General features: G+C 41.3%; 1 protein-coding gene across 4 annotated transcripts; it reads left to right on the top strand.

Annotated features, from left to right (window-relative positions):
- The first annotated feature begins 219 nt into the window (after positions 1 to 219).
- SERAC1 (serine active site containing 1) lies at positions 220 to 24,114 on the top strand. 4 transcript variants are annotated; one of them, XM_086631192.1, is made up of 17 exons: positions 220 to 281; positions 2,146 to 2,237; positions 3,976 to 4,012; positions 4,327 to 4,463; positions 4,788 to 4,877; positions 5,796 to 5,927; positions 6,690 to 6,811; positions 8,858 to 8,986; positions 10,609 to 10,722; positions 12,881 to 13,016; positions 14,325 to 14,475; positions 16,019 to 16,160; positions 16,950 to 17,050; positions 19,211 to 19,308; positions 19,850 to 20,032; positions 20,859 to 21,002; positions 22,883 to 24,114. In XM_086631192.1, the coding sequence occupies exons 2-17, from the start codon at positions 2,147 to 2,149 to the stop codon at positions 23,017 to 23,019; spliced, it is 1,944 nt and encodes a 647-aa protein (XP_086487318.1). In that variant the 5' UTR covers positions 220 to 281; position 2,146; the 3' UTR covers positions 23,020 to 24,114. The 4 variants fall into 4 exon arrangements, with proteins under 4 accessions (XP_086487318.1, XP_086487317.1, XP_086487319.1 ...); XM_086631191.1 differs by having other exon boundaries at positions 12,881 to 13,043; XM_086631194.1 differs by lacking the exon at positions 220 to 281 and adding an exon at positions 1,549 to 1,564 and having other exon boundaries at positions 2,142 to 2,237; positions 12,881 to 13,043.
- The last annotated feature ends 416 nt before the right edge of the window (positions 24,115 to 24,530 follow it).

Raw genomic sequence — 24,530 nt, 5'->3', positions numbered from 1 at the left:
TCACCTCCGCCGCCGCAGCCGCCCGCTTCCCTCACGACGACGGACGCTCCGCGCCCTCCGCCCCCCGCGCATGCGCAGCCTTCCCCTCGGCGGGGGGCGCTCCCGGCGTCGCCTCCGGATTGGCCGAGCTGCCCGCAGCGTGATGGCGTCACGGAGCGCGTGAGCCCCCCTGCGCCGTGCCGGGCGGAGGCGGAAGGTAACGGCGGCGCTCGGCGGGGGGTGGGCGGGGGCCTCAGCGGGGCGTTTGCTTCCCTCAGAGAGTTCGCGGGGAGCTCTCCCGGGTTAGTGCTTATTATCATTTTAACGGCCTCGGTATCGAAGTCCCCCCGGGCTGCGGGAGCCCGCAGCGGCGAGCGTGCCTGCCGCGCTGCGCTGGCGCCCCGATCCCGGTCCCGGCCTGCCGAGCGGCGCGGAGGGGAGCGGCCCCGGGGCAGCCCGCGCTTGTTAAACCCCCCCCCGAAATACCAGCGGTGCCTCAGGCCTCAGCGGCTCCGTGCGAGCCGGTAGAAGGTGACAGATGGGTTTTTCCCCTTTGGAAAGAGGCGCAGAGTTGTCCCGGCTTTGCTCGCTGGGCGTTTGGGTGCTGCGTTGCCTAAAATTGTAATTATTTTAAAAAAATGTACCCTAGTTGCGAGGCAGCGGTGTTCTGGCAACAGAAGAATGGTACTCACTCTCGCCTCTCGTGTTTGCAGGGAATTTGGAATTCATTTAAAGAATTATGTATGCATTTAATATACATTAAGTATACATTAAATATACGTTTAATTCAATTATGGAGCTGCTGGAGCGGGTCCAGAGGAGGCCACGAAGATGATCTGAGGGCTGGAGCACCTCTGCTATGGAGCCAGGCTGAGAGAGTTGGGGCTGTTCAGCCTGGAGAAGAGAAGGCTCCGGGGGGATCTTATTGCAGCCTTCCAGTACCTAAAGGGGCTACAGGAAAGCTGGAGAGGGACTTTTTACAAGGACATGTAGTGACAGGACAAGGGGCAATGGATTTAAACTGAAAGAGGGCAGATTTAGATTGGATCTAAGGAAGAAATTTTTCACTGTGAGGGTGGTGAGGCACTGGCACAGGTTGCCCAGAGAAGCTGTGGCTGCCCCATCCCTGGCAGTGTTCAAGGCCAGGTTGGATGAGGCTTTGGGCAACCTGGTGTAGTGGAGGGTGTCCCTGCCCATGGCAGGGGCTTTGGAACTGGATGATCTTTGAAGTCCCTTCCAACCCTAACCATTCCATGATTCTATGATTCAGGGAATTATCGCACCTGCTGTCACTGAATGTGTTTATTGCAGTTACAGACAGTGGTTAGGTAGAAAGATAAATGTGGACACTGTGAATAAAGATAGTAAAAGAACTGCCATGGCTTAGACAGAGAGTTGGAGGCAGAGGAAGTGTCTCCAGGGGACTGATGATTAGTGTTGGAAAAGACAGTGTCATGTTCCGTTGGAAGCGAATGGGGAAACACAGTGCTGGAATGACACAAGTTCAAGAGTTGTGGGTTGTCATTGCGGCAGCGCTGGGGTCATGCTGATATTTTCCCAACGTCTCCCAAACACAAGCAAGAGAACAGGGAAAAATTAGAATTTAGGGGAAACAGGAAAAGAGGAAAGGCGTATTAATGGAAGGAGACAAAAAAATCCCCTTGTTTAGGGACGTTGGATGCTTACATTAAAAGCAACAGAAGCTCTTTTTTTGGTCTGTAGAGATTACTTTAAATTCAAGAATATCAGGGGCTCTCGTATTTCAAGACCAGATTTGCTGATCAAGATTTGCACGTGTGACACGTTATCATTTTGAGTTAGTTGTCATTGTGGTGGTACAGACTTAATTTGGTGTTTAATAAGGATGCCTGTATTTCTAACATAATAATTTGTTAAATATATTAGATAGTGGTGTAACACATAATTGTATGAAAAATGGCTTTAAACTTTTCTTGTAGTCGAAATGCAGACTATTAAAGTGAGTTTATAGACTTCTTTAATTAGAGTGTTTTATATGGAGTGAAATGACATAAATATGGTTTATTGTGACCTTTGCTGTAAATCATGACTTTTGCTGTAAAAAAAATGGAAAAAAAAATTGCTGCAGGTTTTCTGCTGTAATTCTCAAATCATTACTTTTTCTTCTTTTTTTTTTTTAATATACAGAATGTCAGTGGCTGCTCACTGTGTATTTTGCTATAGACAAATAGGATCTTCTGGTCCAGCTGCAAAACCACACCTACCATGGAATGTTATCAGTAAGTATTGATCTGAGGTGTAAATAAAAAGGAAAAATCTGTGTTGTTACGACACCGTGCATAATGGAATGATATGAAAGATCTAAATCCATGAATACTTTCTGATCAAAAGCTTTTATTTGCCTAAAGGGGATATCTGTTTCGGACCTGGCTTTACATAGTGATATGTAAAATAACACCAGCAGATTATCTGGGATTGGAACATGAGATGAGGGTCCCTCCCAGGTGCAATCTCATTAAACTATCTTAAACTCTGTTTTGTATCTGATTTTTTTTTTATTTTTAACCTCTAGAGTCATGGAACAATTACATCCATAAACATAAAAATTTGAATAAAGTTTGTTTCAATTGTTTCTTTCTCTTTATTTACTGATATTAGTTCTGCAGTCTTCCCTGCTTGGTCTCTGCTTTCTTTCCTGCATTCTGTATGGAATGACGATTCTTACCATTCCAAAGTTTATTTTTGAGCACTAAAAGATAGGATATTTCTGTTTGTGCTCTGCAGGAAGCATTGCATTTTTTTGCCTTTTCAAACTTTTCTGCCAGTAATTTCTTCACCGTATAGCCGCCTTCTGTCTACATGCCTGAATTCTTATGGTCTCCCAAAGACAGAACCTGGGGGTGGTGGTTGTAGGGCAAATCTTCCAGTTCATGCTGAGGCAAAGAAGTTACTTGTGATAGGTGAGATATGTTCCACTGGGTTCCTCTATTGAGATCCTGACATCCAGATAATCAGCTCAGCTTTGTCCAGATGAAGGAGCTGAAATGTGACAGGAACCCTTAGACTCAAAAAGGAAATTGTTGCAGGTGGCATTTATTCAGCAGGTGTTTATTCAGCTATTTCCTTTATAAATTAGATTCAATGCAATTATTTTAAAAATACTTTTTCTGCAGGACTTTTCAAAGAACAGGCTGAGAGAGTTGGGCTGTTCAGCCTGGAGAAGAGAAGGCTCCGGGGGGATCTTACTGCAGCCTTCCAGTACCTAAAGGGGCTACAGGAAAGCTGGAGAGGGACTTTTTACAAGGGTGTGTAGTGACAGGACAAGGGGCAATGGCTTTAAACTGAAAGAGGGCAGATTTAGATTGGATATGAGGAAGAAATTCTTCACTGTGAGGGTGGTGAGGCACTGGAACAGGTTGCCCAGAGAAGTTGTGGCTGCCCCATCCCTGGCAGTGTTCAAGGCCAGGCTGGATGAGGCTTTGGGCAACCTGGTGTAGTGGAGGGTGTCCCTGCCCATGGCAGGGGGGTTGGAACTGGATGATCTTTGAGGTCCCTTCCAACCCAAACCATTCCATGACTCTGTGATTCTATGAACATACATACTCCTGTATGCATACATTGAAGACATATCCACGTCGTGTAAGACAATGTTAAATCCTCAAAATGGTGTGGAGTTCCACATGGATGCTAGTGATGCAGGCAGAGAAAGTTTACTGTTGACTCCTGCAGCTGAGCAATGGATGTAATTGGTAGGTAGCAGTACTCCAAGTAAACAGCACTGGCAGGGTACATGTTTTATCATCTTACTTAGGAGAGCAGGAAGTTCTAATCAATTAATGTTTTCTCTGTTTCTAATTTAGGTAATGATTTCCTGAAAACCAGACAGCAATAGAAAAATTTTAAAAAGCTTACTCTTAATGGCTGAAATTCTTACTGTCTGGTAATCAAATTCTGACTGTGTTTATATTGAGGTGATGCACACAACTCGCTTTGACATGATTTTTTCATTTTTTCAAGGAAAAATCGCAAAGGTTACTGGATCGCTTATACTTGGGTAAGTTGTAACTGACAAGCATGTATGTAACCTATGTATACAGTTAAAATTTTAATTCATGTATCTTTCAAAAAATGTGACGATATCAGGGGACCCTTAGACATGGTAGAATATAGTTTTGAAGCATATTTTCTGATAGTCATTACTTATTTTAAGTATTTTAGAGTCTTTTTTCTACTTTGCTAAATTAAAATAATCTACAGGCAATTTTATGTTAAAATCTGGACGGTATATACCAAAGTGATTGTTAACATGTTCTTGCCATCATAATTTTTTCAAATTAATATTCATATGCAGTTTTCTTTTATTTAAAGAGGTTTCGTATTCATTACGTATGAAGTCCTGTCCTTAAAGAAGTTACTGCAAATCGATACTCAAGCTATACATCAAGAAAAACTTAAATCCTATGTATACATACGTACAGCTGCTCTAAATCCAAGTGACTATCAAGGTAAGATCCATAATTGTTTGAGTTCTAAAAACAGAATTTGAAGAGTATAGAATGTTTCTGGAAGTCACTCTTATGTAAGGAAAGATATATTTCCTGACATCTGTTACAAAAATAAGATTCTTCACAGTGTCACCAAATTTATTTTAAGCTGGTGGGTGTTTTTTTAAGACAGTTCTATACATACAGTTCTCTATATATGAGGTAGTTCTATATGTGTGTTTCCATATGTGTATCTGTGTGTGTATATATTTCATATATAGCTATGAAAAATAACGTAATAGAACTGTCTTTCAGACTTCCAGTAATCAAAAAGTACTCTCGTAGGGATCACATACCAAGCCAGAAAAGAAATCCATAAAGCAGTGAGGAAAATTCTAGAAACGGAAGCTAAAATTTTCCGGAGACCCTTTAATGGTACGTATTGAAAGTCTGGCTTTTCTGTCGTTATTATTTTTGAATAGTAAAACACAAGCCTTTTAGAAAGTAAAATGTTTTTTCTTACAAGCTTAACATGTTCTTTTGTGTTTGAAACGATGGTAATATTACTATAGTTTTCTGTATTAATATAGAATATTAGTATCTTTTCTATGTGTTAAAACCATTCCTTTTCTTAAAGTTAGTGAAATTGGTGGTTAAGAAGAGATTTGAGATTTTTTTTCTGCTTTCAGAAGAGATTTGAAGCTTAAGATGCCAGATTAATATTTGATACCAGTTTTGTGTACAAAAAGATGTTTGGGGGATGAAATACTCTCAAAATTTCATTTTAGAAAAGTATGTTATGCTTTCATCAGAATTGCCAATATTGACTGAAAGCAGCCTGGTCTTTTTTGTAACTGTGTCACTGCTTTTTAGAGTAATTTAAAACAAGAATTTCAATTCATCCAAGAAACTGTGCTCCTGAGATGTACTATCTGTTCTCATTTAACTATCTGTTAAACAGTTTTAACAATATGTACCTCCACTGTGGTGCTATGAAATTAATTGTTCAAGGTCAGAGCCTCAAGAGTTGATAATCATTTCCAGCTCCTGCTGGAAGCCGGCAATTCTGGTTGGTAAGTGCCAGCCAGGGGGTGTGTGTGTAACATATAAATGAAATATCAACTGGGTGCCACTAAAATGAATCAAAACAATTTAAGGATCAGTATTTTACTAATGCCTTTCTGTCATTGTTTATTGTACTAATTTATTATTAAAACATTACCCTGTAAATTACTGTTAATGACTAATATTCAAATATTAAAAGAAACAGATTTTTTAAATTAACAAACAGAAATGTGAGTGCTAAAATGCTCATTAATAATAAGTTGGGTTTTATTTGTTTCCTGGTGAAAGAACAATTCAGTACGTTTGATGGAGAAGATCATGAATGTGCCTTATGGCTCCTCTTAAAGAGAAGTCGGTCAGAAGACAAAGAGGTGCGACTGCAGGCGGTGCAAGACCTGGCAAACAACAGTCACTGGCATGGTAACGTGTGCTGATGTCGCCTCATTCATCCCAGAAATGGGCCACAGTCTCAGTTAGCTGTTGCGAGCCTGCTACCAACATGAAAGAAGGCTGGTAGCTGCAAGGAGAATAAATAGCCTCTGAAATTCGGTTTAAAATGTGGAAATTTTATTTACATTTCAAGCAGTTCTTTCCTAATACCCTGATACAGAGCGTGTAGCTGCAGCGTGGACCTCTCTGTTTCTCCACCAGAGACTTGCAGCCCCTACCATGGTGTGGGAGAGCAGTTCGTGTTCATTAGTGCCTTGGCTTTTCTTTTGGGACTGCTAACAAAATCACTAGTTTTGGCCATGGTTTTTGTGAGGCTCTGTAGGGAAGGGGGTATGCAGAAAAAAAATATTTATGTGCCCATGCCTTTCAAATTTTAACTCAAGCCCAGAGGATTAGGTTTGGGTTTGTAGTCCTTGTACTCTTTTTACAGTGGCAATGCTGAACACTTCCTTCTGATTGTGTTCAACTTCTATCCGAGGACCTTCATCAAACTAGTCTATAACAAATAGTCAGTGGCCAGGTGTATTTCAGTTGAGTATAATGCTGGTCTAACAACTACAGTATCTGTCTTTTGGAATTTGTGATTACAAAATCAGAGCTCATTTAAGTAGATTGCAGAGAGCTGGTTCTGTTTTCAAGTACATTAACAAAGTAGACCAGAAACTACATTTAAAACCAAATGAAATGTTTAAGGTTAGTTTGAACCCTAACACTGAAGTTCTTGTACCACAGACTACCAGTATGGTACAGTTGCCCAAACCTGTGATCAAAGGACTGCTATAGGTTTGGCTCGATCCAAAGATGTCGACCTCCGCTTTTTCCTGCCTCCGCCACCATTGCCAAAAATAAAGAACGTAAGTAAAGGAAAAGTTGGTATTAGAGGATTTTTGCTTGCTTGTTTGTTTTTGGTGTTTTCTTTGTTGGTAACCGTTCTAAAGTGGAGCTCTGAAGTAACGAACGAGTAGTAAAATTAAGATCAAAATACAGAACTATAAGGTAGTGATGTACCTCTGGGGTATATCTGCGTTAGTGAATGGCGTGATGGAAAGAAGTAAGGATGGAGAGTTGATCAGTGGTTGTTCTCAGACTGTATGTCCACATTACACATTTACCAGCGGTGAAGTTTGAGCCAGATACCAGTCTGATGCCAGTGCTGCCTGTCTATACCTAACTGGCAATGCGTAGCAGTCTTATATTAAGCCATCCCAGATTGCTTTGGTGATACTGGCAGAATGTTTTGCATGGAGAGCTCTCTTGGAGGCCTTTCCATCCTGACTGCTGGCGTGTTGCTCTAGATGGTGCTCTGGCATGCAGCTTAAACCTTGATTCTGTGAGTAGGGAAACCATTCTGAGTGTGCCACGTGACTCCCAAGTGCAGATGCAAGGCAGGTTTGCTGCCTGGAAAAATTCCTCCAACACACTGCATCACTTAGGTAGGCATACCCACTGTCTTTCACCAAAAATTCTACTGTGTCTTCTCCTTTTGACATCTTAATCTCCTTACGTGTGAATTTAGGAGTTATACAGAGTGTTTGGAGATGACCTTTACTGTTACTACTATTAACTTTTATTTAACTTCAGTTATGACAGTGCTTGGAAGGTTTAATTGAATAGTATTCCAACAGAAAATTCATTAGATATGATTTTAACTAATGCCTTGGTACAGTAACTGAGAATTAATTGGATAAGCAAATATGTAACATCTGGAACAGTTTTAAGTAATCTGTCTTAAATTCCCAAATGGCTCCGGAGACTGTGAGGTAGAGATGTGGCTCTTCCTCATCTTCTTTACTTGCAGTAAGATCTGCCAGCCTTATTTTCTTTATATTTTAGGCCTGCTGTAGGCCCCACCTCTGTTGCCAGCTTTTGGGTACCAACAAATCCGTATGGGATAGATTTGACCTTGTTTTGGCTTTATGTTAATAGTAAGAGAGTGAGTGTGTGTGTATATATGATGGTTTGAGCAATCATGTCATCATATCAGCTTCTTCAATAAGTAGGATTGTCACACAAAACATCATATGAGAGGGTTTTTGTGATGCTAACAGAGTGAATGCTGGCAAAAGTCCCTGTCAGAGAGTACCTGTATGTCTTAACCAACAAAACGCTGAAAACCAGCTTTGATTTGCAGTGATATTCTCACTTGTTGGTTCCTTATCTTTGTAATGTTAACGTGATGGTGGATCTGTACCTGTCAGCCGTGAAGTACTAAAAGTCTACTAGCATATGGTCGTGTATGTACTTGATTTTTACAGCAGTGTGATTGCTGGGGGATTGAAGCTAAAACGTCCCAATCTGCTGCTTCGGAAGTTGAAGCAAGTGATGGTGGCAGCAAGTGCTGCTCTGCACATCAGATGTGTTTCCATCTCTGATTGTAGCAAGGATTAGAATGACTGCAAGTTCCATGACTGTGGGCAAATAAGATTACTTTGTTGAATCTATTTTCCTGTCACCTACTCTGGATTATTAAATGAACATCTACATGAATGTTTTGAAGAGAAAAGCTTAAAAGAAGTGTTTCCTGTGTTTTTTACAAGTAGTTTATACGTTCATTTTAATGGAGCACCAAAATTGCTGTGTTGGTAAGGGTGAACTTTTCAGCTTCCTATGCCAAGAGAAACTGGTTTTAATTTTGCCCTTCTGGACCTAGTAGAACAAGACCACCGAAATATGAACTTTAAAGCTTACTTCTCATCACTTAATTGGTGGTTTTAGAATTGTGAGTCTCCAAAGTCTTTACAGGTGTAACTATTAAACCAAAGTTGCAAAGCACTCGAGTCCAGGGTTCATATTTTATGGCCTTATTAATATGACTGATTCCATTATTTCAGATCTTTCTTTGCTGTGTTTGCTTCATGCTTTGAGCAGAACTAAAAGCTATTTGTGCTTACTTGTCACAGGATTACGCCATAGAAGATGAACTTCGCATGTTGTTAGTATCTTTACCTCAGACTGGTCTTGATCCGTGTGTCCAGTACTTCACATCTCTTGCTTTACGTGAAAGTAGTCAGACTCTTGCTGCACAAAGGGTGAGTTCCCACCTGCAGAACAGAACTGTTTGGGTTCTTTGTTCCTGCAGAGCTCACATACAAACCTATTTTCATATTTTTGAGCATTGTAAGAGGAAGAAAAATACAGAGACTTTGTGACGTACAGCGTAAGTAAAATCTCTTGTTAGTGTTGGTCTTTTCTCCCAAGTAACAAGCAATAAGACAAGAGGAAACGGCCTCAAGTTGCACCAGGGGAGGTTTAGATTGGATATTAGGAAAAATTTCTTCACCGAAAGTGCTGTCAAGCATTGGAACAGGCTGCCCAGGGCAGTGATTGAGTCACTGTCCCTGGAGGTGTTTAAAAGACCTGTAGATGTGGTGCTTAGGGACATGGTTTAGTGGTGGGCTTGGCAGTGTTGGGTTAACGGTTGGACTCGATGGTCTTAAAGGTCTTTTCCAACCTAAAATATTCTACAATTCCATGATACAGACTGTCTTACGTACAAGACTTCCCATAAAGTGGATATTTCAACATTTCGTCCAGAACATTTCCTTCCCCTTGCAGTGCTAATCAAATGGTTTTTCACATTTCATCTTACATTGTCTGAGTGTTCTTCTACTGTTGAGATGATTAAACTTCTGTTGAGTCTTACTAGCAGACTGTGAAGTTGTGAAATTGTTAGTACACCTTAAATAAACTCTTATATCACGTGGAAATGCCTCTCTGTAACAGATCAGTGTTGCCAAAACCAGAATTGGAATAGTGTAGGGGTCTGTTTGGACTTGGAACTTAGGAATTCTTCAGCTCTATCTGTCCAACAAATTCCTAAGTGGCTTTAGGAATGTCATTTAAAGTGCTGTAATTGCTTAAAAATAATAATTGCAGTGCCAGTGTCATCCACTATCTCTTGTGCATTTTATTTTTTTATTAAAAAGTGGTGATTTTTTAAATTGGTGATTACTATTTTTTTTGTACAGTGCAATAGTAAAAATTACTGTCAGATTTTAACAATGATGCCTGGTAGGCTTTATTTAGAGATTTCGGAGTGCAATAACTCTTTGTTTCCTGTGACACAATTATGTGGAATATTTTTACACTGTGACTCCTTTATCGTTTTCAAAGCAAGAGGAGCTCTGGTAAGACAGCACACTTGGAGGCATTTTGCTAATCACAGTGTTCTAGAAAACTGCTCTTCTTTGAGGTTATGCCAATCTTCCCACTGCATGATTGAGACACACTGGTCTTTGGGAACTGTATGAAGTGTTGAAGACATTTTTTTCCTCCTCTTCTCGTTTTTGCAACTGTGAAGTCCAGATGCAATCTGATTATTGCTGTTTTTTTGCTGAAGCAAACAATCTTAAAAGAAGATGTTCAGGAGTAAAATGAAAATCCTACATTTTCCCCCTTCGTTGTATGTTTTGAAGTTAATAGACTATGGAGGCTACTGACTGAAAATCTATTTAATATTTTCAGTTAAAAATAGTAGATATTTTTATGGTGTACTGTTGTGTAATTTGTACATTTTGAAAAACGCATGCACGCTGTGTGCTCCTTATAGCAATTTCTATAGATCATTACACTCTTAATGTTTTAGTTTAGAAATGCTTATTTTATGTAGCCATTTGGAATGTGGTATAATTTTTACTGATTCTCATTTCAGGGAGGCTTATGGTGTTTTGGAGGAAATGGACTTCCATACTGTGAAACATTGAGTAAAATCCCTTCAGAGACAGTGGAACTCTTTTGCTTGCAGGCTTTAGTGCAGCATTCTAAGGTAATCTGTCCTTTAAACTGTAACCAAAAAGCTACATTTATAAACGTTCCTTTCTAATGCTTTCTCGTATTGCAAAGGAGTTGCCATTTCCTTGTCTCCTACCCCTCACTTGTAGGGATGTTCAGGCAACTGAGACTGGTGTGAGCTAGAAGGCAGGATAACAAACTCGTTTTTTCTCGTGGGAGGTGTGTGTAAGTCATAGAATCACAGAATGGTTTCGGTTGGAAGGGACCTCAAAGATCATCCAGTTCCAACCCCCCTGCCATGGGCAGGGACACCCTCCACTACACCAGGTTGCCCAAAGCCTCATCCAACCTGGCCTTGAACACTTCCAGGGATGGGGCAGCTACAACTTCTCTGGGCACCCTGTGCCAGTGCCTCACCACCCTCTGAGTGAAAAATTTCTTCCTTCTATCCAATCTAAATCTCCCCTCTTTCAGTTTAAAGCCATTGCCCCTTGTCCTGTCACTACACACCCTTGTAAAAAGTCCCTCTCCAGCTTTCCTGTATCCCCCTTTAGGTACTGGAAGGCTGCAAGTCCTGTTGCTGTTCCTAATTAGCCCATATAAGTTCCCCTGTAATATGCCCGTATAAGTCTTTCAAGAAGTAAAAGAGGCAGCTCTGACAGAAAAGCAGCAGAGAATGCCTGAAGTCCAGATGGCTTTAACAAGCCTCTTCTGTGTAGGGGTAACTCCCACTGGCACTCAAACTCATTCGAGATAGATACCATGGGGAACCAGTGTTTCCACTTCAGCTTCTCAGGAAGCAAGATACTGATGATGTGACATCCTCGGTGCAAAGTATGTGTGGATTTGTGTGAGATGGTGTACATAAGTTCAGAGAGCTTACAAGCAGTCTCTTCTTACGACTCTTAATCTAAGTCTAGTGGAGGTTTCCAGAAAGTAAAGTAGCCTCACGAATTCACTCTGATCCCAAGCCAGAATGAAATGCAAACCTTGGCTGTTCACAAAGGTCCCTCCTTCAAGGGTCACTGCCGTTGGGCAGAATATTGCATTGCATGTAGCTAATGCAGTGCATCTTCCCAGCACCAGTGTGTTCTTTGCAGAAACAGATTAAGAGAGTGGAGGATTTTATGTAACAATGATTCTTCTGGATTTCTATTGCTGCGCTCTTTAGCGTGCACTTAATTGCTCAGAAACCTAGAACAGGTTGCCCAGAGAAGTTGTGGCTGCCCCATCCCTGGAAGTGTTCACGGCCAGGTTGGGTGAGACTTTGGGCAACCTGGTGTAGTGGAGGGTGTCCCTGCCCATGGCAGGGGAGTTGGAACTGGATGATCTTTGAGGTCCCTTCCAACCCAAACCAGTCCATGATCCTATAGTGTTGACAATACAAATTGTTATTGGTAGTAGGGATGGATAAAGTGCAGTTTGCCAGTGCACCTTTCATATCTTCCATAGACATAGAAATTCTGACTCAGTTTAGAATTTGTTATATTCTAGATTTTCAGTTTAAACAAGTTGTGACTGTACTCATTCCAAATGTGTCTCTGTCTGTTGAAAGCCACAGACTTGAGGACATCAGCAGTTCCGTGACTACCTCACGTTTTTAAGCACTAGAGACAACATGTTCAAGTTACAAGCGTTTGGCCAATATCAGGAGTTGACGCTGCAACTGATTAGCGCATATTCATCTGCTTAGACTAGAGCCTATTGTTGCCCTTAGGATCAATAATGATAGTAGTGCTACTTGGAAAGTAGAAATTCCTTTGTATTTCAAAGAGAAGGGATTATAGTGATGGCATTTTAGGTTGTGAGCAGCAAGACATGTAGCTCTGGTTGAGACAGTGCTTTGAAAATTCAGACAATTGTCCTGTTCAGACTCTTGCACTTTAGTTGGAATTGGATTGTGCCAAGTGGAGAGCAATTGCATCTCCTTCAGGTGTAGAGGAGAGCAGAGTGATGCTACTCAGCACTTTTTGGGTTGTAAATCCATAGAAATCATGCATTTTAGCATGTTAAAATATTTACTTCCTCTTCAACTACAGCATAATAAATTCTAGATTAATAAGAATTTCTGTGCAGTAAGGGCTCTGCGTCACATCAGCTCTTTCAAATCCCTAATTTGTCAAGTAACAGCATCTCAAATAACCTTTTTCAGAACACCTGCTTATTGCCATGTATTTGCTGTGTAATGCTAGGTTTCTTCTCACTGTGATAAAATTGAAGCTAAAGGAGGCCTTCAGCTCCTGCAGAGGATATACCAGCTGCGTAAAGATTCAGCAAAAATACAACGGAACATCATCCGCATTATTGGAAACATGGCTTTGGACGAAGGTCTGCATTCCTCCATAGTACGGGCAGGTAAAAGGAAAGAAGTGCAAGCAGCCTGAGCATCACATTTCTGCTGCAGAATTTTCAGAGGATTCAACGCTTTCCTAAAACGCAGCGGACCGTGGCATGGGCGTGGGTTTTATATTTGGTGGGGGCGTATGGGGGGGGGGGTGTGGTTTTTTACATTAAAAAAATGTAGACAGTTTGATTGATTTAAAACTCCTTTGTGCTGTCTAACCAATACATCTCAGTGCTACAGACGTATTGTAAGTCTGATGGTGAAAATTTGGACTTGGTTCATGTTTGGTTCAAATTACTTTTCAGTTTCCTACTCTTACAGATCACCTGACTTGTAGGTTAATTTATTTTTTGTATTGACCGTGTTTTAGTGTCATAAAGGAACAGACCAGCTTGCAGTCCTGACCTTTTGGAATAAAATGAAACGTGCCTCCCCACCCTCCCTTGTTTCATGTTAGGCTGGTAATTCTGCGAATTCGTTTGATACACTCCTAATATCAGAACCAAATTGTTCCTTCTAGTTGTGTACTGAATAAATAATTCCCACTGTTTTATTAGGAGAGCAATAAAAAGAAGAATGGAAAATACCAGTATGCTGTTGTATACATCCGAGCTGCTGTCTGCCTTATATTTAATATGCCTGTTGCAAAAAGGAGAAGTAGCAAAGGCACAGGGAAAGCCTGTGAGGGTGATGAACAATTTAGAATGGCTGTGGTAGAAAGAACAGATAACTACACTAAGATGCTAAATTTGGAAGAGCAACTGAAGGAGAATATGGTGGAGACTTACAAAATCCTCGCTGACATAGAGAAGGCAAAGAGTGAACGGTCATCTGCTGTTTCTGGTAACACAAGGCCAAACGTTCTTGTAGATTAAATTATCAAGAGGCAGAACAAATAAATATATATATAAAAATAAATATTTAACCCGTACAGTGCATGACCAAACTAAATCTTGCCACCAAGCGTCGTGGTTGCTGAAGATTTACGAAGCTTCAAAAAGCTTATTGTTTTATTCTTTTGTTTTTCCACGACTTCCATTGCTGTTTGCTTCTTGACTGAGCTTTAGCTCATGGCCTTCTCACCGCTGTGGATTTCTGAATTTTGGAAGTTTTGCTTATCTGGCATTGGCTTTCCTGCAGTAGAGAATGGACTGAAATAATTTGGTTCGATATTACCATTCTTAAGCTTTAACATCTGTTTTCACAAATCTGTTTCGAAGGGTGATGTTTATGAGTTCTTTTGGGTGATGTTTCTAATTAGTTAACGTGTCGCTTTATTTTTTTTGATGTAGGCTGGGTTTCTGTGCTTGCTGAGGCAATGAAATCCCCACATGTCATTCAGTCTTCTCATGCATCCAGAGCTTTGGCTAACCTGGACAGAGACACGGTGCAAGAAAAGTATCCAGATGGTGTTTACATCCTACATCCACAGTATCGTAGCAGGTAAAGCAGGAGGAGATACTTCTGTGCGTGCTGTGCTTTGAGTTACTCACTACACTGCTCTGTTACAAAACTCTGGAAGAGTTGACATCAGAGTGCTGGTATACTCATGTCACCTGTTCCTCCTGTTCTTTGGTGGGTTGAGAGGACTGAATTTAGGTTTTTAAATAGGAGAACAGAAGTGCTCGGACTTCTGTAGTCATGAAAGCTGCGTAGTTGTTAGTTAATTAGTTGTAGTATGTTAGTTAGCATGTTAAAATATTTACTTCCTCTTCAACTACAGCATAATAAATGCTAGATTAATAAGAATTTATATGTAATAAGGGCTCTGCATCACATCAGCTCTTTCAAATCCCTAATTTGTCAAGTAACAGCATCTCAAATAACCTTTTCCAGAACATCTGCTGCATGGAAAAATCTGAACACAAACCATGAGATGAATTACTGTTTTGTAGGTGTTGCAGCCCTTTAACCTTCGCACTGTCTGTCTTGGGATACAAAGCCTTGTAATTACTCTGTTGGCAGCAGCACACATAGGCCTAAGATGCAGTAAATTTACAGCTTCAGCTTCTTTTAGTGGTGGTTGTGTGCGTGGGACTGATGTAGTCTCCAAGGTAGGATGTCACTTGGTAGCAACTGTTCCCTGGGTCATTGGTGTTAGGTTACAGCGAAGATCCAATTTGATGATCAAAGCTGGGACTACCAAGCTGCATTGACAGTATAGAACCATAGAATCACAGAATGGTTCAGGTTGGAAGGGACCTCAAAGATCATCTAGTTCCAACCCCCCTGCCATGGGCAGGGACACCCTCCACTACACCAGGTTGCCCAAAGCCTCATCCAACCTGGCCCTGAACGCTTCCAGGGATGGGGAAGCCACAACTTCTCTGGGCAACCTGTGCCAGTGCCTCACCACCCTCTGAGTGAAAAATTTCTTTCTTATATCCAATCTAAATCTGCCCTCTTTCAGTTTAAAGCCATTGCCCCTTGTCCTGTCACTACATGTCCTTGGAAAAAGTCCCTCCCCAGCTTTCCTGTAGCCCCCTTTAAGTACTGGAAGGCTGCAATAAGATCCCCCCGGAGCCTTCTCTTCTCCAGGCTGAACAGCCCCAACTCTCTCAGCCTATCTCCAGAGCAGAGGTGCTCCAGCCCTCGGATCATCTTTGTGGCCTCCTCTGGACCCGCTCCAGCAGCTCCATGTCCTTCTTGTGCTGGGGACTCCAGAGCTGAACACAGTATTTTAGGTGGGGTCTCATGAGAGCAGAGCAGAGGGGCAGAATCCCCTCCCTCGCCCTGCTGCCCACACTGCTTTGGATGCAGCTCTCTCTCTCTTCTAGGTGGATCCCTTTTTTTTTTTTTGTCTTGTTCTGAGTATCCTCTTCGAAATACCATCAAATATCATGAAACGTTGTCTGTAAGATAAGAAATCACATATAGTGTTAAAAATGGCATTTTGGCATCCTTAAGGTTAAAAGTTCTGTGTAAATTTAACTTGCTGAAAGAATATATCCCATGCATCTCTTAAAAATTCCTTTTTCTGTATCAGTCAGCCCATCAGAGCAGACGTCCTTTTTGTTCATGGTCTTTTGGGAGCAGCGTTTAAAACCTGGCGCCAGCAAGACCTTGATGGGCGTGCGGATAAAAAGGCTGCCGAAGGGGAAGAGGACTACACCCAGTGCTGGCCAAAGGTGAAAAGACAACAACATTTTCATAGGCAGCTGCTGTCTTCTCACTAATGAGAGCTGTCCAGAGGATCTGGATTTCAACTGTCTGCCAGTTGTCTTTGTTGTATCCAGTGACTTGTCATCTGTTGGTCAAGTAGCACTTTGCAAGTTCCTGATATATTTTTGCTAGTGAGCTGAAATTTTGAACAGGTTGTTCTTGCAATGGAAAATCCCTGCTAAATTTAGTGATCTCAACATCCTTCTACTGCTAGTGAAAGAGGAAGCAATGGCTGCTTTCCTCATGCTATCTTTTTTCTTTTTTTTTTTTTGATGGAATGTTATTGCTGAGGAAAAAATACATAAAATTACATTTTAAATTAAGTATTTTTTCTTACATAGGTGTCTGAGTACCTCAATTTTTGCAGATTGCTACTTAAATATTGTTGGTAAATAAGTAATTACTGCTTCAAGCAACTCCCATTGGTGTAAGAACCGAAGTATCTCTGTAGAAGTCGATCAGTTCCGTTGATAATCTTAGTAATTCTTGTTTCACCAGGAGAGGGAGCCAGGAATGCACGAGTTAGTAATCCATCTGCATCCTTTGCCTGCTTTGTGGCTAGGGAACAGGCTAGAGTTCGCCAGCATGTAGTAGAAGAATAATAGTCTAGGGGTAAGTTTTATTTGAGAATCAACTGAAGAGCAGAAATCTTGCTTGATATTGTCCTCACAGTTAACATCTTTGCTCTACTGCTGATTATTTGCTTGCAAGAGTGTAAGCACTTGGATTATAAGTTTTATTTTTCTTTAATTTAGACATGGCTGGCTTCAGACTGTCCCGCCCTCAGGATCATATCTGTGGAATATGACACCCAGTTGAGTGACTGGAAAGCAAAATGTCCTGTTGAGGCTCACAGGTAACAAGCAAATTGTCTGCACTTTGGGGGGGAGGCAGAAGGGACACCTGAAAGCTGATCCTTGGGGTCACCTGGTGTGAAACAGTGCGTTTAACTTTTCCTCTTGGATTTGAAAATCAAGTTTGGAGAAAGGTTAAGTACAGTCGTGGTAGACTTGAGCTTTTTAGCTTCATGGACAAGTACTTGTGGCAACTTCCTAAATTCTTACAGTCTCTTCATGTTCAGGGGAGACACTAAATTGCACTATTGGTAATGTAGATATTATATTTATATCTTAAAGGCAATATTTCTCAAACTTAAAATGACCCAATATTGTCTTGTAAGCATAGCAAAAAATTCACCGTACTGTGACTTTTTACTCATGATCAAATGAAGCCTATAATTTGATTCAAGAAGTGATAATCCCTGGAAAGAGATTCATTTAAACCTTTAATGGGTGAAATACAGCAACTGTGTCTGATTTGGTCACATAGTGCAATTCCCTGTGTCAGAGGAATTGTGGTTTTTACTGATCATGAGCCAGGTGGGTCAGAGAAAGATGCTGCCTCCAGACACGTTCCTTCTAAAAAACAAAAATACTTTGAGCCTGTAAAGATTATTCGGCTTGAATGGATATTAGGCTTAGTGATTGAGTTCAGTGATCTTTGAGTCACACCCTAATCCGAGTCCTTCAAACACTTCTGCAGATTCTTAAGGATGTAACTAGTCTGGTAGGGTCACACTGTGTCCTTCAATGAAGGCATGTGCAGGACTCCTCCCAGGTTAGGAACCTGAAAGTTATGTTTTGAGAAGGGCAGAAAAAACTTCAGCATGTGTATAATAGACTGGGAACTTGGTCCTTTTTCAATCCCTTCTCCCTATGGATATATAAAGGATCGATGTCATTATTGCATTAAAGAAAGCATGTAAGCAAGGAAAAAATAAGGAAGACATGGCTGTTAATATGTCTGTTTGAAATTAGGCAGAACAATAATAGTAAAAAACATGTAGGTGGTTACCTCTAGAGGAGAATTTTTTTCCTGTGTCTGCCTGGACTAAGTAAAATGGAAGAAAACTTGAAAAATAAATAAACATTTGTTTGTTTTAAGATCATGTCTTTTTCATTACAAAATGGCAAATTACATTACCTACTATTTATAGTCACCCAAGCGTAGTATTTGATTATTTTATCATTTGAGATGGTTAATAAAAAATGCAAAATAAGGTATTTTTAGGTAGCAGGAACAAAGCTGGAGCAGTAGAACCACAATTTTAGGATTGCTCTACGCGTATACGCTCGTTCAGTGTTTCAAAAAAGAATTGTTACGTCCCTCAGCTACAGCAAAGCCTGTTGTTCAGCTGAAAAGACACGTCTGAGTATCATTTTTAGAAAAGCAATTTGCAGTGAGACCGATGAGAACCAGCAGAGATGAAGTGAAATTAGACTTTGCACAGTGCTTGCACCAGCATCCTGAAGTTTCCATTATCCAGGAGGCTTCCCTGTTTGATTCACGTGACTCTGCAACCAGTAACGATGTTGTACTTCCAGCCTTGGACTGGGAATTGGCATTGGTTTTGTTTTCTTTTCGTTTATGAAGTGGAAATTATTACACTTCTATACTGTTCCACTTCAAAGCATTTGGAGATTGGTGTCTGGAAAGTATAACAGGCACTATCTGTCGTTTTTGAATGTGTTGATTCATCATACTCTTAGTTATTAATTTCCTGTACTTTGCTCCACGTTTCGAGCATCATTTAGCAAAGTACATTTTTGTCAGACATTAGGTGTATTCTTGTTTCAGGGAATAAAGTTCCTTCTGCGTTGATGATGCTTTCATAAAATGAAAACATAATTTTATTACAATGTGTAAGTGCAATTCTCTAAAAACCCATAAAGAGATTTGTGGAACTAAAGCTAAAGGAAATGAGTGGTGAGTGAAATTTAAATAAAGCTTTCTAGCAAGATTAAGAAACTGAATTTACCTCAATTCCTGTTGTGTCGCTGTTAACTCAACCTTACAAAAGTTTTTGGCATTTTTCAATGTAGCAACAATAATTAATTCCTTTTTTGTGTACCCAATTCACTTTCATAAACCTGCAGCACTGAAAATTCATTCTGTTTTCATGTTACCTTTTAACCTGTCGTGCTTCATCATACTTGTGTCTGGTTTTTCTCTGCAGGAAGTCTATTGCTTACAGGAGCAACGAGCTTCTCGACAAGCTCAGAGCTGCTGGGATTGGAGACAGACCCCTGGTGTGGGTGTCACATAGCATGGGTGGTAAGCACATCACCTCTCTGATATAAAATAGTTATCTGCTCTTAAATCTGCTGGCCAAATTCAGTCTGAAACACAATTATTCAGAACAGTTTATTTAAAAAATTTGCAAAGATCTAAAAATGCAAAATAGATTTCTACTTTCTTAATGCATTATATTCAGTAGCACGTACGTTTTCAAGGATTTTTATTCCTGTTTGTTTTTGCTGTGTTGATTTAAAACCACAAAATCAATGAGTTGAAATTCATGTAGATGGGAAATGAGAGGCCAAATCTTCTCTGTGATCATGCGTATAGTAAATGTCAATAGCAACACTTAAAGCAAACCAAGATTGGATTTGCGTCACTCATTGACATTTTATTTAAATGCCTCCTCAGGTTTGGTTTGGGTTTTTTTTTTTTCCAACTTAGTCTTACATATTTGACAAACTAAGGACTAATCAGCTGAGGCAAGAATATGGTTGGTTGTTTCATGGGTAATACAGCATGATCGTTATTTTCACAGTGGTTTAAATTCCTCCATTAATTCCGTTTCTGTTGCCAGGTCTTCTAGTCAAAAAGATGCTGGTGGAAGCTTCCAAGAATCCAGAAATGGATAAAATTGTAAACAACACCAGAGGAATCATATTTTACAGCGTGCCTCACCATGGTTCCCAGCTGGCTGAGTATTCTATAAATGCCAGATATCTGCTCTTTCCGTCTGCGGAGGTTAAAGAGCTCAGCAAGGGTACGCTCGCTGGGCTCCCGTTGGCAGCGGGGATCTGTGCTGATCTGTTCACGTTGGGTTTTTTATTGTGCTGTCAGAAAAAGCTGGATGAAACCAACAAACCCCCTTCTTGTGTTTTGGGTTGTCTGTTGAATTACTGTCAGTAATTCCGAGTGACTGTTTCATTCGATGGCAGAGGTGAGGGGGGAGAAAGGGGAGTGAGAACAGGTTTATAGAGGGTAGTTTGGGCCATTTAGGAATGTTGTAACTCAGCATGTGCTGCTGTACTTGAGATTCTGATCTCCTAGACAAATGTCATGCTATGCAGAAATAAACAATTGTTGCATCTGATAGCTGGAAAAAGGGGTTACAAACAAAATGCTACTCCTTCTACTGGAGTATTAATTTTTCCAGCAGCCTTCCAGTACTTACAGGGGGCCTACAGGAAAGCTGGAGAGGGACTTTTTCCAAGGGCATGTAGTGATAGGACACGGGGCAATGGCTTTAAACTGAAAGAGGGGAGATTTAGACTGGATCTAAGGAAGAAATTCTTCACTCAGAGGGTGGTGAGGCACTGGCACAGGTTGCCCAGAGAAGTTGTGGCTGCCCCATCCCGGGAAGTGTTCAAGGCCAGGTTGGATGAGGCTTTGGGCAACCTGGTGTAGTGGAGGGTGTCCCTGCCCATGGCAGGGGGGTTGGAACTGGATGATCTTTGAGGTCCCTTCCAACCCAAACCATTCCATGAGTCTATGATTCTATGATCTCTTTAGGAACGCAGCCTTGCCAGACAAAGGCTGTAATCTTACGTTCAAGATAACACTGCAAAAATCATGTTGCTCTTTCTCAGATTCTTCTGCCCTTAAAGAGTTGAATGATGACTTCCTGTCTTTTGCCAAAGATAAGAAATTTTCAGTGCTGAGTTTTGCAGAAACCTTACCAATACACCTAGGCAGCATGATAAAACTGCACGTCGTGCCTCTGGAGTCAGCAAGTAAGTCAAATAGCCATTTAATTTATTTGATTTTTGTATATGTTCACGTAAACGTCAATAATGAGGAAGGATTATAGATGCTATGGTGGAAAGACCTAGAAAATACATCTGGTATGTTGTGGGGTTTTTTTTGTTTAAACTTCTGGCTGAGTTTGAACTGCCATCTCCCCGCTTGAGGTCAGAGACAGCCACATTTATATCTTAGAACAGCAATTGTTTATTTTGATTTTTCTAAATGTGAGTAACACTTGCTGATTGAAAAAAGCAGAGTAGACCCTGGTCTGATGTTACATTGTTGTAGTCCTTTTCTTTGTAATTAAAACTGTTGTTTATCCTTGCATAGGTAGGTTTTGAATGGTGTTGCAGAAGCTCCTGCAAATTCCAGCTATTTCCTCCTTTAAAAAATAAGAGAGACAATTAGCAAACTGCTAATGGAAGGAAAAAGTCACAAAGCTGGTTTTCAGTGTTAAGAGTCCTTTATCTTCCACGTCTCAGGTACTCAAGCAGTAAGAGTTTGCCTCCTGAAGGCTTCCCTCCATCTTTTTGCCGTTTGGAGGAGAAGGGAACACTAGACAGTTCTTTTTCTTGCTCTGTTTATAGGTGTTCAACTCAGAACATTGTTTCAAGTCTGATATTTTCAGGTTTTCCTGGAGCAAAACCCCTCTACTGCACTGCCCAGTGTACCTGTAAGGCCTTGAACAGAAACCATTGCTTTGCTGGGTTTCAGGTCAGGGTTTCCACCAGCTGAATCCACGAGGTTAAACACCATGTCAGTCGCTCTGAAAAAGGCAGGCTGCACATCCCTGTTTTCCAGAGTCGGTGTTTAGCAGGGTTTTCTCAGCCTGTGTCCTCAAGAAGCAATTGTGTGCGAAAATGGTGCAAGGACGGAAAAACTGAGCGTTCATTTTTGTGTGATTTAACAAAATAAAATGAAAGAGAGGGCTGGATAACAGAGTGCCCAAACAAACACTGTGCACTTACAGTTTTGCAGCATGTTTCTCCTCCTCTGGACATGACACACAGTACAGCACGTGGGCTCTCTGGGAAGCCTTTGGAGGGGACCTGATGGTTCAGCACCCCTTGTTTTGCTCAAGCCCCGGGCTGACAAGCAGCCTGCTCGCTGTTTCTTACATGCTTGCTTGGGCACCTTCATCCTGCACTGCTCTCCTTTTACATGGCTAAAGATACAGAGTTCAGGCAAAATGAAGTATTTCTCGAGAGTGAACAATAAACTGGCATGTGGCAGTCACAGCATCCTAACTGGAAAGTTCACTGGTGGTGGTAGCTGTTGGAAAGAGAAGATGCAGTGGTGTGCCTCAAAATCAGTAGCTGAAAATGGAATACTTGTATTCGGAAATTAAGCAATGTAAATTCTTCGTTTCTCTTGAAATGTGCGTAGTGGCATACTTCAGGTTCATCCCAGTCCCATTTTTAATCTCCACATCAAAGTATTTGAGAAGAAATATGGGCAATTAGTGGTGATCAGAGTCGGGACACCCTAGATTAAACCCTGTCCCTTCTCATGTCGATGCTTAATCTTCAGTCAGGACTTTGCTGTCAGGTGCTGGTAAATGACATTTTGATTCTTCACAGTTGTCCGTATGGAGAAATGTCCGTGTGTGTATTCCAGATGAAGGTGGGAGAGCTCTGACCTAATGGTTTAGGTTTACCAGTGTGGCTTTTGTAGCAACGTGTGGCTCTGTCTGACTGTGACAGTGTGTGCTGGTGCTTTAACGTGTTAAAAATAATGAAGACAAAACAAACTGAAGACAGGAGAAGCTGCTTTTGAGAAATTGCTAATGCAAGATGTGCTTTTCAGTCAAGGTGATCTTACCAACTTCAGCAGGTTTTTTTCTTCTTTTTTTTTCTCCCTCTTCCAGAGTTAGGAATCGGAGACCTTATTCCAGTGGATGTGAATCATCTAAATATTTGTAAGCCAAAGAGGAAGGATGCTTTCCTGTACCAGCGTACTCTGAAGTTCATTCAGGATGTTTTAGCCCAAGAACTTGGAGACTGAGTTTTTGCCATCCTTGGCTGCTTAGTTCCTCCATTTGCTGTAACACAGTAAGTTCTTCTCCTAACGTTTGTTAGGGGATCTGCAGAACTACGGAGATGCTATGTCAATAGTATCTGCTGCTCAAATGATTTTCAGTACATCTCCAACTTAGACACCTCTCCAACTTATTTCTAAAATGTATTCAAAACAAATGCAAACTGAAGTCCTGTAAACTTGGCGAAAAGAAAACAAGCATTGGCTTAGAGTGACCATGGTCTGTTGACAAAACGTGTAAATTCTCCAACAATTTGGCTGGGAGAGGATGGGGATTCAATGGAAGAGAAGTTTCGTTTATTGTACAGCTATCCCTCTGGAGCAACACAGCTAGGCTAGGAGAGTGCCCAGGATATCTTTTTTTTAGGGAAAAAAAAAGAAGAAAAAAGGCTTCCTCTGGAGGTAGGTGGCCTCAGTAAGGTTGATGATACATATCTGGGTCTAAAGTCTTTTGGAGGTGGTTTTGTTGTGTCTAAAGGGAGAAGCAGCTGCCTCGAAGCTTTGACTGGCTGTCCGTGTTAAATGGTCTCACTGGAGCCTGAGGAAATTTATCCAAGTGGATGAAGGTAGCATTTTGGTCTAATTACAGGAGTTTTTGTAATTTGCCTTTTCATTTAATAGACCACCCAGATTTGTCAGCACATACAGCATCTGCCTTCTGCGTGAGACAGAGAAGGTTGGTAGTTGTCTTGCGTAGATGTGTTACTCATTTAGCAACTTTTTCCTTGGCTGATGCAAAGAGGAGCACTGGAAATGCTCAAGTGGAGTCGGACAGACATAGGCCCTGACAAGAAAGCTGATGCTTAGGGTTTGGAGCTCAGGCAGAGAAAAAGTAAAGTAGGGAACTATTCAGGTGATCGTAAGGTCCCACTGGAAACGCCGAAGATCCCAGACATTTTGGTTTCTTCAGGCCCAAGTATATTTATTGGCGTAGACAGAGAAAATCAGCAGTATTGTCTTATTTGAGTTTACATTTATGTTAAGGATACCTTAACAGTACCGATGAGAAGTAAGTAATTGGGGGAAAAAGAAAATGGCAGGGCTCAATCCCTGTTTTAAAGTCTTACATAGTTTGCAGTGTAGTTAAGTGCAGCCTGGGCTAGTCGTGGTCCCCTTCCTTCCTTTCCTTCCACTCCCAAGCCTCTCTGCAAACAAACCCAGGCCAGCATTGGGCTCTGCTGCCCTGGCTGGCCGTTTGTTAAAGGCCTGCACTGATGCCAGGCTTAGGGCATCTCTCCTGGCATCTCTTAGCATCGCGTATGGGAGGTGGATCTCATATTAAAACCACGGCTGCGAAAGCTACCCAAGAGGTGGGCTGCACCTCGCAGTTCTGCATGGGCTGGCTGCAGCCCTGCCGGGTCCTGAGGCCACCCCAGCTCTTCCCACGTCGGAGCACCCCGGCCCAGTAGGACACTACGTCTGGAAACACACTTCTGGCGTTTGAGCCTGGACTTGCTGGAGCGGTGTAGTGAAATCCT

The sequence above is a fragment of the Tauraco erythrolophus genome, chromosome 2, assembly GCF_009769465.1.
Source record: "Tauraco erythrolophus isolate bTauEry1 chromosome 2, bTauEry1.pri, whole genome shotgun sequence".
Taxonomy (NCBI): domain Eukaryota; kingdom Metazoa; phylum Chordata; class Aves; order Musophagiformes; family Musophagidae; genus Tauraco; species Tauraco erythrolophus.
Note: the sequence above shows the minus strand (reverse complement) of the source record. Positions and strands in the feature narration are given on the sequence as shown.

Bases quoted from the DNA above. Each gene is read 5' to 3' on its own strand.
- SERAC1 (XM_086631191.1), top strand. From the start codon at position 2,147: ATGTCAGTGGCTGCTCACTGTGTATTTTGCTATAGACAAATAGGATCT. The intron at 13,044-14,324 runs GTAAAAGGAAAG...TTTTTGATGTAG, and splicing joins TTCCTCCATAGTACGGGCAG to GCTGGGTTTCTGTGCTTGCT. The intron at 14,476-16,018 runs GTAAAGCAGGAG...TTTCTGTATCAG, and splicing joins CATCCACAGTATCGTAGCAG to TCAGCCCATCAGAGCAGACG.